General features: G+C 58.3%; 4 protein-coding genes across 4 annotated transcripts; 2 read left to right on the forward strand and 2 right to left on the reverse strand.

Annotated features, from left to right (window-relative positions):
* Positions 1–254: 254 nt before the first annotated feature.
* BO80DRAFT_369352 (aminotransferase class I/II-fold pyridoxal phosphate-dependent enzyme) lies at positions 255–1,652 on the reverse strand (the record flags this gene model as incomplete). The annotated part of the gene is made up of 3 exons (XM_025716388.1): positions 255–653; positions 706–848; positions 902–1,652. 3 exons carry the CDS (start codon positions 1,650–1,652, stop codon positions 255–257), a joined length of 1,293 nt encoding a protein of 430 aa, XP_025569555.1.
* A 1,293-nt stretch (positions 1,653–2,945) lies between these two features.
* BO80DRAFT_450424 (non-ribosomal peptide synthetase) lies at positions 2,946–5,860 on the forward strand (the record flags this gene model as incomplete). Its single annotated transcript, XM_025721814.1, has 2 exons — positions 2,946–5,579; positions 5,657–5,860. The coding sequence occupies 2 exons, from the start codon at positions 2,946–2,948 to the stop codon at positions 5,858–5,860; spliced, it is 2,838 nt and encodes a 945-aa protein (XP_025569556.1).
* A 671-nt stretch (positions 5,861–6,531) lies between these two features.
* On the reverse strand, positions 6,532–7,482 carry BO80DRAFT_469583 (uncharacterized protein; the record flags this gene model as incomplete). The annotated part of the gene is made up of 3 exons (XM_025723026.1): positions 7,104–7,482; positions 6,752–7,040; positions 6,532–6,705 (listed from the first exon to the last, which is right to left on the reverse strand). Exons 1-3 carry the CDS (start codon positions 7,379–7,381, stop codon positions 6,532–6,534), a joined length of 741 nt encoding a protein of 246 aa, XP_025569557.1. The 5' UTR covers positions 7,382–7,482.
* Positions 7,483–7,700: 218 nt separating this feature from the next.
* ags3 (alpha-1,3-glucan synthase Ags3) lies at positions 7,701–15,322 on the forward strand. The gene is made up of 4 exons (XM_025723027.1): positions 7,701–8,178; positions 8,233–8,408; positions 8,464–15,036; positions 15,089–15,322. The coding sequence occupies exons 1-4, from the start codon at positions 7,816–7,818 to the stop codon at positions 15,135–15,137; spliced, it is 7,161 nt and encodes a 2,386-aa protein (XP_025569558.1). The 5' UTR covers positions 7,701–7,815; the 3' UTR covers positions 15,138–15,322.
* The last annotated feature ends 1,799 nt before the right edge of the window (positions 15,323–17,121 follow it).

The raw sequence follows: 17,121 nt of genomic DNA on the forward strand, positions 1-17,121 counted from the left end.
GCGCTCCCCAAGTCGTATTGACGAGGTTCTTCTATGCATTCTGGAAGTTTGACGGCTCTTAGCCTGATACATAATACTGCCAAATTCGAAATCACTCATCCCAACACAAAGGAACGACTGCCAGGGCGGTCAAGACAAAGTCGGATCTAAAATATATAATCCATTCCACCAAGTGTAGTAATCCGTTGATCACCAACCATATCATTAATGTTCTCGTGTCACCCTATTTTAGTAGCTAGAAGAGTACCGATGCATCAGATCGAACACGCCACCCGCGACCACCCGTTCTCGGCACGCCGAGTCTCCCGAATCTGCTCCATCGCCCACTCCAAAATCACCCGCACGATATCGTCCATCTGCGCCTCCGTATTATCCGCATGCAGGACCAGCCGGACCCGTTCCTGGCTCTTGGGGACGATGGGGTAGTGTACAGCATTCACCCAGTAGTGGGCCTGGTGCAACCGCTCCGCCAGGAGGTTGGCCTCCCCCTCGCGCGTATCGAACGGGATGATCGGGGCGTGGAAGGATTCCGTGGCCCAGGTGGCCTCGGTGGGGATCCTCAGGATCCCGTGCTGTTGGACCGTTGACCAGTACGGGTTCTTGGCGAGCTGGTCGTGGAAGTAGGCGATGTTGTGCTGGAGTCGGGCGCGGCGCTGGCAGTATGCATTAGCGCTTGTCCGCATGGATGAAACCCGAGCAGCGTACATGCTCTCCCTCTTCGCTGGCCAGCAGATCATACCCCGCTTTGACGGCAGCAAGCACCGGAAAGGTCGGTCCGGTGGAGAAAATCACGTTCTTCGCATAATTGATAATATAGGACCGGATGATCGGACTGGCCAGAATCACCCCTATGAAAATACCAGTATTAGCACCGATATCGAAAGGGGGATGTTTTACGTACCCCCGCTGGACCCCAGTGCCTTGCCGCAGGTATGCAGCCGGAGCGGGAACTCGTTCTGCACGCCCAAGGCCGATGCATACCCCGACCCGTTGGGACCGAGAAGTCCATTGGAATGCGCTTCATCGATACTGAATACCGTGTTGCCGCGCGGAAGGATCTCCTGGGCCAGCTGGAGCATGCGGTGAATCGGTGGACTGTCCGCGTCCATGCTGTACACGGTCTCGAGGGCGATAAAGACGGATTGGCTTCCGTCGGCTATTCCGGGATGCGTCTCGCGCAGATCCCGAAGGCATTGTCGCAGCCCGGCGCAGTCATTGTGCGGGAACATCCGGGTGTCCGCGCGGCCCCGTCGCATCCCCTCGTGGATACTGGCATGCACGTATTGGTCGTAGAGGACGACATCGCCCGGCTGGGGAACCGTCGACCACAGCGCCACATTGGCATCGAAGCCCGAGTTGAAGAAGAGGGCCGACTCGGCCCCGTGAAACCGCGCGAGGTACGCTTCCAGATCGGCCAGATATTGGGTGGTCCCCTCGAAGACGCGCGTGGACCGGCTGCCCAAGGTGAACTGGGGATGCCGTCCCAGTTCCTGGAGAAAGGCGGTTCGGAGCACCCCGGACGAGGAAAAGGACAGACTGTCGTTGGATCCGAAGTCGGCCATGTGCGCGATCTGCTTGGGGTGGGCTGGCTTGATCAGTCGATCCTGCTCGGCGCGACTATGCAATTGTTCCTCGAGCTTGTCATGGAGCATGGTTGCTGTTGCCGAGGAATGAAATTGGAATGTCTTCCGGGGTGGATGTGGTGGTGAATAGTGGGGAGCAGAATATCCACTATAGAGGCAGTGAAATCCCTTTCGCGGCGGGTGGCAAGCGGTGGAAAGGGCTGATGGGAACGATAGCTTCATTGGCATGGTCGCACTTCAGTGTAGCGTATACGCTGCGAATGGCTTCGTTGCAGCCAACGGAAACACGATCAGTATGGCTGGGATCAGCACCGGGCACAGACATTTATATCGCAAGCCATGACCGCATGTACCACCATCCTAACCCATACGTCCAATCGCGAACCAGAGATCCTCCTCGGTTTCCATTAGGCTGATGTCGATCAGTTGCATCTTCATGATGCACGGAGGGAGCGGTCCCAGTGTTCCATCCCACTCCCAGCGATCGCGGGAAGAGCATCGGTCCTACTCTCACATGTTATGATGAAGGGTCTGTTCGCCTATCAGGATCTACAGACGAGTAGCGATGTGAAAATTCCGGATCGAAACAAGCGACTTCTTGGAAGATGAAAACAGGCCCGGCGATGGCTGCCAATGCCAGGTTGGACCCCGCTGGGAGATGGCTGGGTGTTGTTCCAGCCGAGAATCCTTACCGGCACGGATGACCAAGAGTGGTGAAGATGATGGGTAGGAGCCAATTCGAACTCAGGGCTCAATCCCCACGGAAGTAACTTTGTGACCGGTGGAGAGTCCCAGACGCAGAACGGTGTCGCCTTGATTTCCAGCATGCGTTGCAAGGCACATCAAGTCGACGAGATACGCATAACCACAATGGTAACTTAATCGATAGGTCTTGGCGAAGCGAACCGGGGATTGTACAGAGGCGACCAATGAAGTCCATTAGCGGCGGCTCTCTTCCCATGGAAGGGTTGGCCTTGAACCGTGGTTGACGGGGAAGGTTCAATACCCACCAGCGTCGTGGTTCATGCTCTAGAGTCAGGGATCACATACGGATGACATACCAATGTGGTGCTCTCGGTATAATCCGCGGAGATCACCCGAGAAGATCTACAGCGAGGGACTTTTGGATCATGGTACTATGGATCTTTCGGACACATCATCATCACGTCGCAGAAGTACTCACCAGACATCATCATTACATGTCCACTGGGGGATGGTGAGATATAAAGCGGTACTATGACGGGGACCATGTGGAGTGAACCTATCACGATCATCACACCCATTGAGCTTCTAGAATAATCAGCTCTCATACGATTGCTGTGGAGTCTATCTCTAACCCACTGCATGCCATCAGAGGTAAACATGGAGAACATCATCGTTGATCATGCCCGGACCGCGCCGGACGCAGTCGCGGTGCAGGATCAGGGCACGTCTCTTACCTACGCCGAGCTATTCGCCGAGTCAAGCACCCTGGCGCAAAGGCTGAGGGAAGCGACCAGCCCGGGAGACACCATCGGGATTCTCCTGGGCCCCGGGGTCAAGCAAGTCATTGCGCAGTTGGCCGTGCGCCTGGCCGACGGTGTCTGTGTCCCCATCGAACCCTCCCTCCCCGAACGGCGCCTCACGGACATGCTGCAGGATGCCGAGGTCCAGCACATCATCACGGAGGAGGGACCGCAGGACTGGCCCGAGTTCCACCGGATGGACTTTGACATCGGCCAAAGCCGACCGGCCACCACGTCTCCGAACGCACCCGTCAACATCACCTCAGAGCACAGCCATCTTCTCTTCACGTCGGGCTCCACGGGCCGGCCCAAGCCGGTCCAGATCCCCGCGGGCGGGATCCTCCACCTGGCCACCCAGACCCCGGCCACGCCATTGTCGGCCGATGACCGGGTGGCATCATTCAACAACCCGGGGTTTGACCTCAGTCTGTTTGAGATCTGGGTCACGCTGATCGCGCGGGCCACGATCGTGGTCGTGCCACGTCCGACTGCCACCGATCCGGGGGCCATGCGGTCCTTCCTCCGCGCGCAGGAGGTGAGTATCCTGATCATCACGGCGGCCTGGTTCAATCTCGTGGCATCCGACCGGGGCGCCTTCCAGACTCTTAAGCATGTGCTCACGGCCGGGGATGTGGCCAACGTGCAAGTGATGCGACATGTGCTCGAACATAGCCCCCCGGAACATCTCTGGAATACCTACGGGCCCACCGAGTGTACGACCCTGGCGACGATGGTGGAGGTGACCCGGGAGGAAACGACCCGGGACCGCATTGGCATTGGGGGACCCGTGGGTCAGATGGAGGTCTGCTTGCTGGACCACGATTCAACCCCCATTCGCGAGAGTGGCCAGCCCGGCGAGATCTGCATCGCCGGGCCCCAGCAGACGAGCGGGTACCGAAATCGCCCGGAGGAGAATCAGAAGGGCTTTGTGTGCAAACCCCGCAAGGATTTCGGCCTGCCCGCCACGGACAACAGGCACCCCGACGAGATGGTTCGGCTGTACCGAACGGGAGACATCGGGGAATGGCGGCCGGGCCGGGACAGTCTCGACTTTGGGGGTCGGAGCGATACCCAAGTCAAACATCGGGGGTTCCGCGTGGAACTGGGCGAGATCGAGCGCGTGCTGCAGACTTCTGAGGGCATTCGAGATGCGGTGGTGCTCCAACCGCCTCCCCCGTCCGCGCAGGGCATGTCGATGTTGGTCAGCTTTGTGATGTTGGCCCAGGCGAGCCGGCTCTCGCCCGAGGAGATCCTCCAATTTGCGCGCGATCGGCTGCCATCCTACATGGTGCCCAACGTGGTGGACATCGTGAGCGAGTTTCCTCTCACCCCCCATGGCAAGGTCGATCGCAAGGCTTTACTGGAGACCCGACTGCACAACCTTCCACCCCAGAAATCCAACAATGGAGCCGAGGAGACAGCCCCGAGCCCAGACTACCGGACTCGGGTCCATGACTTCTGCAAGGACATCCTGGGTCGGACGGCACTCGACGACGGCGACGACATCTTCCAGCTCGGGGTCACGTCGCTCCAGGCGGCCGCCCTGCTCGCGTTGATCCAAGACCAGCTGGGGTGCAGCGTGTCCATGGAGGATCTCTTCCGTCATTCCACCGTGTCGGATCTGGTGCACCTGGTGGGCCAGATGGCCTCCCCGACCGATGCGCCCGATGCCACGCGACAATGGAGGCAGGATATCGATCAAGTCGACGGCATCGACGTGGTACCGCATTGGGAATCCGCGTGCGAAGGAAAGGTGCTCCTCACGGGGGCCACGGGCTTCGTGGGCGCCCATCTGCTGCATCATCTGTTGACGCGACCGACCGTGAAGCAAATCGCCTGTCTCTGCCGTCCCAGCCGGTCGCTGAGTGCGGCCGGGCGCGTGCAACGGGCCCTGGAGCGGTATGATCTCTGGACGGACTGCCAGGGCCAGCAACACAAACTGCTGATGATCGAGGGCGACCTGACTCAGGATCAGCTGGGGCTGGGGCCGGAGCGCTACGGCTGGCTGGCCGACTGGACCTCGATCATCTTCCATCTCAGGGCCAAGGTGAATTTCTGTCAGTCGTACCGCGAGCACTATGCCCCGAATGTGGTCGGGACGGGGAATATCCTGCGCCTGGCGGCCGCGGGCCGGCGCAAGGCGTTGCAGTACTTCTCGTCGATCGATGCGTGGGGACCCACCGGGTTTGTGCTGGGGACGCAGGAACTCTCCGAGGACGGCCCCCTGGAGCCCCATGCGCAGGCGCTGCGATACGATCTGGGATATGCCCAGAGTCAGTGGGTGGCGGAGGCCATGGTGCGTCGCATGCGTGACCGAGGACTGCCCATCGTCATCCACCGCCCCGGGTTCATCATCGGCCATGGGCGGACGGGCCAGAGCAATCCGGATGATTTCGTGTCGCGCCTGATTGTCGGCTGCATCCAGCTGGGGGTGTTCCCGGCGCTGGATCAACGGCTGGAGTATGTCACGGTCGACTATGTGATCGCGGCGGTGATGCACATCGCCGCGTCGCCGCAGTGTCTGGGCCGGTCGTATCATCTCCTCTCGCCGGACCGGCGGCGCTGCAGCCCATGTTCCGCGAGCGCGTCCTGGGCGATTTGACGCGCTGGGAGGCCAGCCAGTTGTCGCCCTGGTATCGCTGCGACCAGGCGGTCCAGGCCCTGCAGGACCGACCGGACCTGCAGTACCAGCCCTTGGACGCGGCCCTGCTGCAGCGGTTCATCGCGTTCTGGAATCGCAAAGGCTTCTATGGGATCGCACCCGGGCGATAAGAAGGAGGGGATTGTTGTCACATAACGCCCAATTCAGTCGCTTCGCGTCGGTCGAGTCCCCGCCGCGAGATGAATCGTCGCATCTCCCCGGCTGGACGGGACAGACCGCGACACCGCACCCACGTCAGCTGTCAACGTGTCGCATCCGCCTCGTCGCCGCCCGCCAGTGGTCCCCCAAGGCCCGATCCCGGCCAGCAGCTGCGGCCCCGCGGCGACTCTGCAGGTACGGGGTGAGGCATCGCTGCAGAGAATATCGGACAGGGGGCATCCTGGGGGACAAAAACCGAGACCAACACCGCCCCCAAAAGCAGTCGGGTCCGTTTCGTGAGGGGGAGAGAGAGAGAGAGAGAGGGGGGGGAAAGAGAAAGTGGATGTATCGCGGTTCCCCGTTGGCCTACGTAATGTTGCTAAGAATAGCTCCCGGGCGGGCATCTTCGGCTGATGACTGTAGTCTGTACGGTCTACGCAGGATTTAGGATTAGTTCGTACGGAGGATTGATTGCTTTTCTGCTTGCCGCCCGGCAATCTGCTGGACCGCCGCGATCATGGGGTCTTTGCAGTTGGCCCGGGTCGATCCGGGCGGTTCGTGAGGGGGGGAAAATTCAGTGATCTGGTGGTCCCGATGGTGGCGGGGGGGTCTGCAGAGATCAATAGAACCCTACGAGATACCATCACTTATCCTGTGTATCATCGTAGGATCGCGACCCATCCAACCAGGGTGCGAGACGCCCAATCTCGCCAAAACAAGCCTTTGGCGAAGCAGGTACTCCTGGCCGCCGTGCGACACGGGTGGTTACCGAGCGGCTACCATGGAAGTTGAAACGGTCGCCCTGAGCAGGGGGCTCCTAGCCGCCAATCAGGCGACTCCCACGTCAGAGATATGTGCCTCACCGGGGCACACCGGTCGGGGGATGACGTCGCGGGTTGGACTCTGCAACCATCGTAGAAAGCTGCAGCAGTACTATGGACAAACCCTAAGCTGAAGCCGAAGCCGACCAGTGGCGCCGCCTCCGAGCCGGGGTCTGACACGCTGCGGATCGCCCGGGGCGCCGCCCATTGGCCAGGTCTAAGACCTCGCCCCCGGGACGCTGGTTGGCTGTTCCGCTGCTGGCCACTGGAATAGTAGCCAGCGAGTACGTGGGCTTCAGACGCCTCGGTGGGGATGGTAGTGGGGGGGGGTCTTCAGTGGGCTATCAGTGGGCTATCAGTGGGTTGTCAGTGGGTGCTGGTCTCGGATCCCCACCGACGCCGCGGCTGGTGCTCGCTCAGATCCTGCCCGACACCCTGGGCGGGCCTGTTGCCTCTCGACGGCCCAGATGTTCCAGATGGCAAATTCATCCAGAATGACGGATGCCTCGGAGGAAGTGCCATGGGTTGGGCGGGCAGAATTCTTCCAGAAGGTACGAGGCCCGGTCCCTGTCGCTCCACCACGAGTCGTCGTACACAGTACCTCCCGTAGCTGCAACTGGGAATGTCAGCACCGCGCAGCGACTGGGCGAAACGCTCCAGCAGGTTCAGCATGGCGAGAGGGCCAATCAGGCCACCCTGATAGGGCGTTTCCTAATATAGCCGCCCCCGATAGATAGATACTGCGTCGAGCGAGAGGGTCGAACCGATGTCTTAGACGGCTGCTTGTTACTTGTTCCTTGTTCGACAGCCAGCAGGGCCCGGCAACCCCACCGCGGGTGAAAAGGTTTTAGATGGTCTCATGTCTCTCTTGTCAACCAGCCCCAGACCCCCAATCCATCTCTCGTCATCGTCGCACTGCTTCCAGTCGTGCTTCATTTCTCTCGTTTCAACCCTCGCTTGTGCTCTGTCTACCGTGTCTTTTCCCTCGTTTGTGTACCGTCGACCACGTATTCTTCCTTCGGGCATGTGGCATTATTGAATCCTCGTCGTGCGCGTTTGCAACCCCTAAGTGGCACCCGAGTGGTCGATCCCAGGCAACGGCCATCATGTTCCGGATGGACTGGCAGCGCGCGGCGCTGCTCATCCTCGGACTGCTGAGTGTCGCCGCCGTAGGCTGGCCCTACAACGAGTCTCTCGCGGATTACAACCTCAATACCAACGCCTCGGCCGCCGACCCTATCGACTATTGGGGCGAATGGCCCGATCACGACTATCATCCGTCGCCCTCCAACTGGCGCTTCCCCGTCTACACCATCTTCCTGGACCGCATCGCCAACGGCGATCCCACCAACGACAACATCAACGGCACCACCTTCGAGCATGTCATCGACTCCAACCAGATGCGCCACGGCGGGGACCTGGCCGGGTTGATTGACTCCCTCGATTACATCAAGGGCATGGGCTTCAAGGTGGGTGAACCCCCGGCCACATGCACTGACTCGATGACTGACCGACCCGTCTAGGCCATCTACTTCGCGGGGACGTACTTGATGAACCTGCCCTGGGCCTACGATGGCTACTCCCCCGTGGACACCACTCTCCTCGACATGCACCATGGTACCCTGGAGGACTGGCGGACCACCATCACCGAGATCCACAACCGTGACATGTACGTGATCGTGGACAATACCTTGGCAACGTGAGTACCGGCCCCGACGTCCCCCGGAGGATTCCTCTACTGACCCGGTATGCAGCCTGAGCAACCTGATCGGGTTCAAGGGCCACCTGAACGACTCGGCCGACTTTCTGGCGACGGAATACGAGGTCGAGTGGATCACCGATCGACAGTACGTCGATTTCCATTTCCACAACGAGTACAACGAAACGTGTACCTACCCCAAGTTCTGGAACGAGACGGGCTATCCCATCACCACGGGCGGCATCCAAGACCTGAAGGGCTGCTACAACAGTGATTTCGACCAGTACGGGGAACTGGAGGCCTTTGGCAATTTCCCTGACTGGAAGCGGCAACTCACCAAGTTCGCCTCGGTGCAGGATCGGTTGCGGGAATGGCACGAGCCGGTGCGCAATGTCATCACGCGGCATTCATGCATCCAGATCGCCAGTCTCGACGTGGATGGCTTCCGGTTTGATAAAGCCGTCCAGGCCACCCTGGAGCCCCTCGCCGATATCATCAGCGTCTACCGGGAATGCGCCAAGAAGTACGGCAAGAACAACTTCTTCCTGCCCGGGGAGATTACCTCGGGCAATACTTTTGGCAGTCTCTATCTCGGACGTGGTCGGCAGCCGAATCAGGTCCCCGACTCGGCGGACATTGCCGTCAAGCTGACCAACGATTCGGATTCCGAATACTTCCTGCGCGACGATGGCCTGCAAGCCTTGGATTCGGCCGCGTTTCACTACACCATCTACCGCTCGATGACTCGGTTCCTGGGCATGGATGGCAACCTCGTGGCCGGGTTCGACCTGCCCACCGATTTCATCGAGGCGTGGAATGGCATGTTGGAGACCAACGACTTCCTGAATGCCTTTACCGGCGAGCTGGACCCCCGACACATGTTTGGCGTGTCGAACCAGGATAACTTCCGCTGGCCGGCCATCAAGAATGGCACGGTGAAATACCTGCTGGGCCTGTACATCGTCACCCTGGAGCTGCCGGGCATCCCGTTGGTGCTCTGGGGCGAAGAGCAGGCGATGTATGTCTTCGATGCCACGGCCTCGAATTATCTGTTCGGTCGGCAGCCCATGACCTACCAGACGGCGTGGTGGACGCACGGCTGTTTCTCGCTCAACACATCCAAGTTCTACGACTTCCCCAATGACAAGGGTTTGAATGGCTGCAACGACATCACCGTCACCTACGACCAGCGCAACCCGGCCCACCCCCTGCGCAACCTGATGAAGCGCATGTTCGAGATCCGGGAACAGTACCCCGTGGCCAACGATGGGCTGTATCTCGAGACCCTGTCGCAGCTCACGCATAACGTCTACCTACCGGGCTCCGAGTCGACCCCGACCGTGACGGGGCTGTGGTCGGTGTTGCGCACCTACTATCCGGGCGTGCAGCAGAATGCCACCCAGAGCAATGGCACGCTGTGGCTCGTGTATCAGAATGGCAACACCACCGAGACGTACGGCACCAGCTGCACCAACAAGTCCGCCGCCTTGCTGGCGCCCTTTGACTCCGGCAAGACGCTGAAGAACCTCTTCTATCCCTACGACGAGCTCACGCTGGAAGATGGGCCCGACGGCAGCTCCTACGGCTGTGCCCGCAACATGACCTTGTATCCCTGGGAATATCGGGCCTACGTCGAGGCGGCCAGCTTCCAGGAGCCCCGACCGACCGTCACGGAGTTTGTCCCCGGCCACGATGCCCGCTTGATCTCCACCGCGGACACGGGGGAAACCCTCGACATCCGACTGGGCTTCTCCCAACCCATGGACTGCGATGGGCTCACCCAGGCCATCTCCCTGAACTCGACCACGACCAAGGGCATCACCGCCTCGTTCGACAGCTCCAGTGTCACCTGCGCCAACATCACCGCCCGCACCACGAGCAATAACTTCATCGGCGAGGTCCCCACGGTGTGGACGTGGTCCACGACGTTGAAGAACGTCTACCACGGCGTCCACCAGCTGACCGTTAACAATGTCACCAGCACGAATGGCACCCACACGAATGCGGTCGACAAGTTCCTGTTCCGGCTGGGCACGGAGACCAACCCGCTGATTTCCCCCTTGGCCAACTACTCCACCACCCTGGTGCACAAGTCCGACAACGGCAGCTACTACATCCAGCATGATGCCGCGGGCGCCGACCAGTTCCGCTACTCGACCAGCTTCGGCAGCAGCTGGTCCAACTGGACCGCGTACACCGGCGGCAACACGACGGTCGACTTCACCTCCTGGTCGGGCACGTCCGCGCAGAAGTGGCAGGGCACGCATGTCCGCGTCCAATACTTCTCCCGCCTCACGGGCAGCAGTGACTATCTCCAGGAAGGCGATTACGGCTGGAAGGATGGCGTGGCCCGCCGGTTCCCGCACATGTGGTGGAACGGCCCGTACAATCAATATGGATACGACGCCGGACTGGACAGCAAGATGCGGTTCGATGAGGACGATCTGCGCTGGAAGTACGATTTCGTCTACGAGTGGCCCTCGGTGGGTCAGATCAGCATCTGGGGCACGGACGAGGATGGCACGCCCGACACGACGGGCGTCTATGGCGACGTGGATAACTCGTCGGTCGTGCAGCGGCTGCCGCCCTCGTACCTCTCGTCCAACGTGATCAACATCACCAACACGCCCCCCTTCCCGCATCTCGGCTGGACCATCGCCCTGAACGATGCGAACCTGCGCTATGAGTTGATCCCCGTCGGATCGGGCTGGGCGCAGCTGGTGCTGTACATCCTGCTGTGGGTCGTCCCGATCCTGATGGCCCTGGCCGGGGTGTTCATCTTCATCCGCACCTTCTACCGCGTCCAGCTGAACACGGATGGCAACGTGGCCAAGGAGGACAAGCTGCCGCTGCTGGTCTGGCGCCGGCTGCGGGGGCAAGCCGCCGGGGACGAGCAGTCGGATCGGGCGCTGTCGACCGTCGGGGCCGCCCCGACGGCGGGCATGGCCCTCGCCGGCGCCCCCGAGAAGCGGCGCACGGTCTTGATTGCCACCATGGAGTATGACATTGAGGATTGGAAGGCCAAGGTGAAGATCGGTGGGTTGGGGGTCATGGCCCAACTCATGTCGCAGCACCTGGGCCACCAGGATCTCATCTGGGTGGTGCCCTGCGTGGGGGACATCGAGTATCCCCAGGACACCCCGACGGAGCCCTTCATCGTCACCATCCTCGACAACCCCTACCTGGTCCACGTGCAGTACCACGTCCTCAACAACATCACCTACGTGCTCCTGGACGCCCCCGTCTTCCGCCAGCAGACCAAGGCGGAACCCTACCCGCCGCGCATGGATGACCTGGACAGCGCCATTTACTACTCCGCGTGGAATCAGTGTATCGCCGAGACCATCAAGCGCTTCCCGTCCATCGATCTGTACCACATCAACGATTTCCACGGCTGCCTGGCGCCGCTGTACCTGCTCCCCACGCGCACCATCCCCGTGTGTCTGTCCCTGCACAACGCCGAGTTCCAGGGTCTCTGGCCCCTGCGCAACCCGCAGGAGAAGAAGGAGGTCTGCTCCGTCTTCAATCTCCCCGTCGAGACGGCCACCAAGTACTGTCAATTCGGCACGGTGTTCAACCTGCTGCACACGGGCGCGAGTTACCTGCGCTTCCACCAGCGCGGCTTCGGCGCCGTGGGGGTGTCCAACAAGTATGGGAAACGCTCCTGGGCCCGGTACCCGATCTTCTGGAGTTTGGAGAAGATTGGCAGTCTGCCCAATCCCGATCCCACCGACACGCGGCCCCTGGAAGAGACCCCCGACGAGAAGGCCTTGACCCGGTCGTACGAGGAACGCATCACGGACAAGCTGGCGGCCCAGCGCTGGGCCGGTCTCACCGAGGATCGCAACGCCGATCTCCTGGTGTTCGTCGGTCGCTGGTCGAAGCAGAAGGGGGTCGATCTGATTGCGGACGTCATCCCCGCCGTCCTGTCCGCCCGGCCGCAGGTGCAGCTGATCTGCGTGGGCCCCATCATCGATCTCTATGGCCGCCTGGCGGCCATCAAGCTGGACAAGATCGCCTCCATGTTCCCCGGGCGCGTGTTCTCCCGGCCCGAATTCACCGTCTTGCCGCCGTGCGTCTTTTCGGGGGCGGATTTCGCCCTGATCCCCTCCCGCGACGAGCCCTTCGGATTGATTGCGGTGGAATTCGGGCGCAAGGGTGCGCTGGGCATCGGATCCCGCATTGGTGGTCTCGGCCAGATGCCGGGTTGGTGGTACACGGTGGAGTCGGATGCCACGCGCCATCTGTTGCACCAGCTGCGGACCGCCATCAAATCCGCCCTGGACTCGACGCCGGAGACCCGCGAGCAGATGCGCGCGAACTCGGCCAAGCAGCGGTTCCCCGTGCTCGAATGGATCCAGAAACTCGAGACCCTGCAACGCACCTCGATGCAGATCCACCACGACAAGAACAAGGCCACCGTGGCCGGCGCCATCCCGGAGTCGCAGAGTGCCTGGGACCTGCAGCAGAGCCTGCGGTATTCGACCCTGGCGCTGCCGGGGCTGGCCCAGTCGCGCGCCTCGGGGGTCGACACGCCCCCGGAGACCGTCATCGAGCACGCCCAGTCGCGCCTGCAAGAGCTCCAGGCCGCCGAGGGCACCAGTCGGGCCAGCAGTCTCAACCGCCAGCTCTCCCTGGGCCGCCGCGCCGGACCCGGTCAGGGCCGGCACCGCCGGACCACGCGGCAGCTGTCGACGCACTCTCCGGGTGACGAGACCACCGACGCCGAGGAGGAGGAGGACGACGACGAGCATGCGACGCCCCCCGTGGACTACATCTCCCCCGAGGAGGCGATGCGGGCCGTCACCAACACGCTGGCGCCCGGCAGCGACAGCCGCGCCAGCACCAGCACGCCCCCGCTGGCCCCGCCGCCCGCCGTCCGCAGTTCGCGCCCGGGGTCGCCGTACCCCGTCTCCCAGGTCTCGTCCCCGGGCCTGGCGCCCCCCATGGGCCACTTCCGCACCGTCTCCATGCTCTCCTTGCCCTCCGTGGTGGGCGATCACACCTCCTTCGGGGGCGAATCTGCCGCCACCCCCCAACCCGTCTTCGAGCTGCAGAAGGTCGACCCGACCTTTACCGATAGCATGGGCCACTTCACCCGGCGCTTCGAAGATCTCCTGACCCATCTGAATAAGAAGAACTCGCTCACCGATTGCTGCATCGAGACGTACCTGATGAAGAGTGAGCGGCAGTTCTACTATGACTACAGCGACGCGCAGTTGAAGAAGCAGCCCAAGGATCGGGCCATTGCCATCCCCGGCGCGGACACGCCCGACGGCCGCGACTCGTACGCCAGTGGCACCGCGGACTCGGACGAGACCGACGAGATCGATCGCTGGCTGATGCAGCTGGGCTATCGGCGGCCCATGGTCATCCAGCGCTTCATGCGGCGCCGCATCGGCAATTGGCCCATCTACTCGCTCTTCCTGGGGCTGGGCCAGATCATCGCCACCAACTCGTCCCAAATCACCCTGCTGGTCGGCCAGGTCGGTGAGACCGCCATCAAGGTGTACGTGATTGCGGCCATCTACTGTGTCTCGTCCATCGCCTGGTGGTTTATCTATCACCGGTGTCCGGCCGTGTTCTCGCTCACCCTCCCCTGGTTCATCTACTGCCTGGCCTTCCTCATCATCGGCGTCTCCCCCTTCGGCATCACCTCGGTGGGTCGGGCCTGGGCCCAGAATGTGGCCGCGGGTGTCTATGCCATCGCCTCGTCGAGTGGTTCGCTGTTCTTCGCGCTCAACTTCGGTGACCAAGGGGCCGTGCCCGTCAAGGACTGGATGTTCCGCGCCAGCATGATCCAGGGCATCCAGCAGATCTACACCGTGGCGCTCTGGTTCTGGAGCTCCAAGGTCACCGCCGCCGAGGTCGGTGGGGTGTCGGTGGCCGCCTTGAGCTCGTGGCGCCTGACGGCGGTGGTGATGCCCATTGCGGCGCTGTGCTTCGGCATTGGCGTGCTGCTGGCCCTGGGGCTGCCCAACTACTACCGCCAATCCCCCAGTCGCATCCTCTCCTTCTACACCTCCCTCTTCCGCCGCCGCATCATCCTGTGGTTCTTCTTCATGGTCATCGTCCAGAACTGGTTCCTCTCGGCGGCCGTGGGTCGCAACTGGTCCTTCCTGTGGTCGTCCAAGCACGCCAAGCCGTGGGAGATTGTCATCCTCATCGTCGGCTTCTTCATCGTGTTGTGGGTGCTCATCCTGTTTTTGTTCCGGGCACTGTCCAAGGAGCACAGTTGGATCCTGCCCGTCTTCGGGTTGAGTCTGGGGGCCCCGCGCTGGGCGCAAACCTGGTGGGGCACGTCTAACATCGGCTACTATCTGCCCTGGGCCGGCAGTCTGGTGTCCGGCTCGATTGCCTCGCGCTGCCTGTGGCTCTGGCTGGGCGTCCTCGATGAGATTCAGCAGGTCGGGCTGGGCATGATCCTCCTGCAGACCATGACCCGCGTGCACGTCTGCTTCGTCCTGTTGGCCGCGCAATCGCTGGGATCCATCGCGACGATCTGCGCCCGTGGATTTGCCCCGAACAAGATCGGACCCGCCAGTATCTCCCCGGATGTGGGCACATCGGTGGATAAAGTTGGCAATGCCTGGTTCTGGATCGCCCTCTTCTTCCAACTGCTCGCCAGGTAAGCCCCTCGGCCCTCGTCTTCCGCTTCCCTCTACTAACTCGGATGACAGCTTTGGATTCCTTCTGTTCTACCGGCGAGAACAGCTCAACCGGCCTTAGGTCCTGCCGTCTCGCCTGGTCGGACTCGTGGGGGCCCTCCGCCGCCACGCCGTAATGATGTTCGAGGATGATTGCTGTGCATAGATTTCTATAGACTTGCTGTTTCACCTTCCCCACCCCGAGGACTTGCATCTCTCGGGGTTTATGTATAGTATCACACCTAATGGGAATCCATTTGCCGTACCAATCACTCAGTCCGGTCTAGTAAAGTATCTTGCAAGGAGACACCAGACAACCCTACAGATGAGTCACGTGATCCATATGCCTCGGGCTGGGCGTCCCCCGCATTTCGAGGGTCCTGGGACTGATCCACCAGCAGCATTCACGATTCCATCGATGACGCCTACAATGAGACGCAGTCCAGGTGGGTGCTTTGACCACTCCCTGATGGGCCTTGCTGAGCGGCCCGCGTAGCGCCACACACGAATGTCTTCCGGGCCCGTGAACGCGGCCGCCGTCGGAAGGGGAAATGCGATGGCGGGTGGCCCTGCGAGGTGTGCCTCAAGGCGCCGACCCAATGTGTCTCCCGGGAATCGGCTCGCCGCCGATGGGTGAGTACTGCGCCCGTCGGCCCCAATGCCTCGCCGAGTCTCCCCATCCCGGTGCCATCGCCCACCGTGCCCCTCCGCCAGATTCTAGATTTTTATCTAGATTATAGTGGGGTGGGTACGGTGGATTATACTTGTTATTAGAGTGGTCAATAGTTAAAACACCACTTAAGAATCAAGCAAGCTCTTAGAAAAAGATTTTTTGAAAAAATAAGAAAATAACTTTCTATTTTAATTTAAATCTTAATATGAATTTTATTTAGATATTGATTAATATAATCTATAAATTGTTACCAAGGCAACGTTCATATAATACATATCAGTCTTGAGGAATAAACCACAATATAAAAGATAACTTGAAAATAACTTTCCCGAGGTATTATTTATATGATTATATAATGTTCTAGTTTCCATCTGTGATAGAATGGTTCAGATGGAGGTCTTATCTTATCGACACCGGCCCAACTGATGTTCTGGTCCTGTAGTAATTAGTCCAGCCAGTGTAGTCCAGGTCCTTATAATAATATGCTAGGATAATCATGGTAATTATAAAATTATTAATAATAATCTAAGATTTTTTTATTTATTATAAAATAATATTTCTCAGTATGGGACTACTGATCCTTCAAAAATTAGTCTTCTTTATAAATATAGGCTATATTATTATTATTAATAGAATCTTATATATTTAATAGTTAGTTTCTTATCTAATTAATAAATTTTCTATTTTAATAAATAGATCCTATTACATTCTAATCCTTCCTTTCAACTATCTAAGAAAAATACTATCTCTTAAAAATCATGAAGAAATAAAATTAGTTAGTGACTAAATTAATTTAGAATTATTATTAAATACTATTCCTACTATTAAAGAAATCTAATAATTAGAAGATTATATTCATCAGTTAAAGTAAGTTAATAATTTATAATAAAAAATAATCTATCTCCAGAGAAATTATTCTTTTAATAAAATATTATTTAAATATTCTTAATCCTCTTCCGAATCTAATAAGGAAAAAGAAAAAATTAAGTTTAAAAATATTTCTTACTTTATATTAAACTTTAATTTCTAAAAATATCAGGAATAAATTACTAATCTAGAATATATATTTTAGAGAATTTTTAGAAAATATTCTATTAAAAAACATAAGATTCTTACTACTATTAGCTATATAGATCTAGTATGTAGGTAGAAATAATATTATTTTACTAATAATAAAAATCTAGAAAAAAGATAATTACTTAAAAAATTATAATCCTAATTTAAAGACTGGATCCTTATTTTAATTTAAAATATTATAATTCTTTAATTAAATATTATAATCTAACTTAAATAAATTTACTAGTAATATAGTTAAGATCCAAGAAAATTTTATATCTATCTTAATATCTTAGAATAATATTTTTCTTATTAGGCTAAAAAAAAAAAAACTCTA

This window comes from Aspergillus ibericus, assembly GCF_003184845.1.
Source record: "Aspergillus ibericus CBS 121593 unplaced genomic scaffold BO80scaffold_81, whole genome shotgun sequence".
NCBI classification, from domain to species: Eukaryota; Fungi; Ascomycota; class Eurotiomycetes; order Eurotiales; family Aspergillaceae; genus Aspergillus; species Aspergillus ibericus.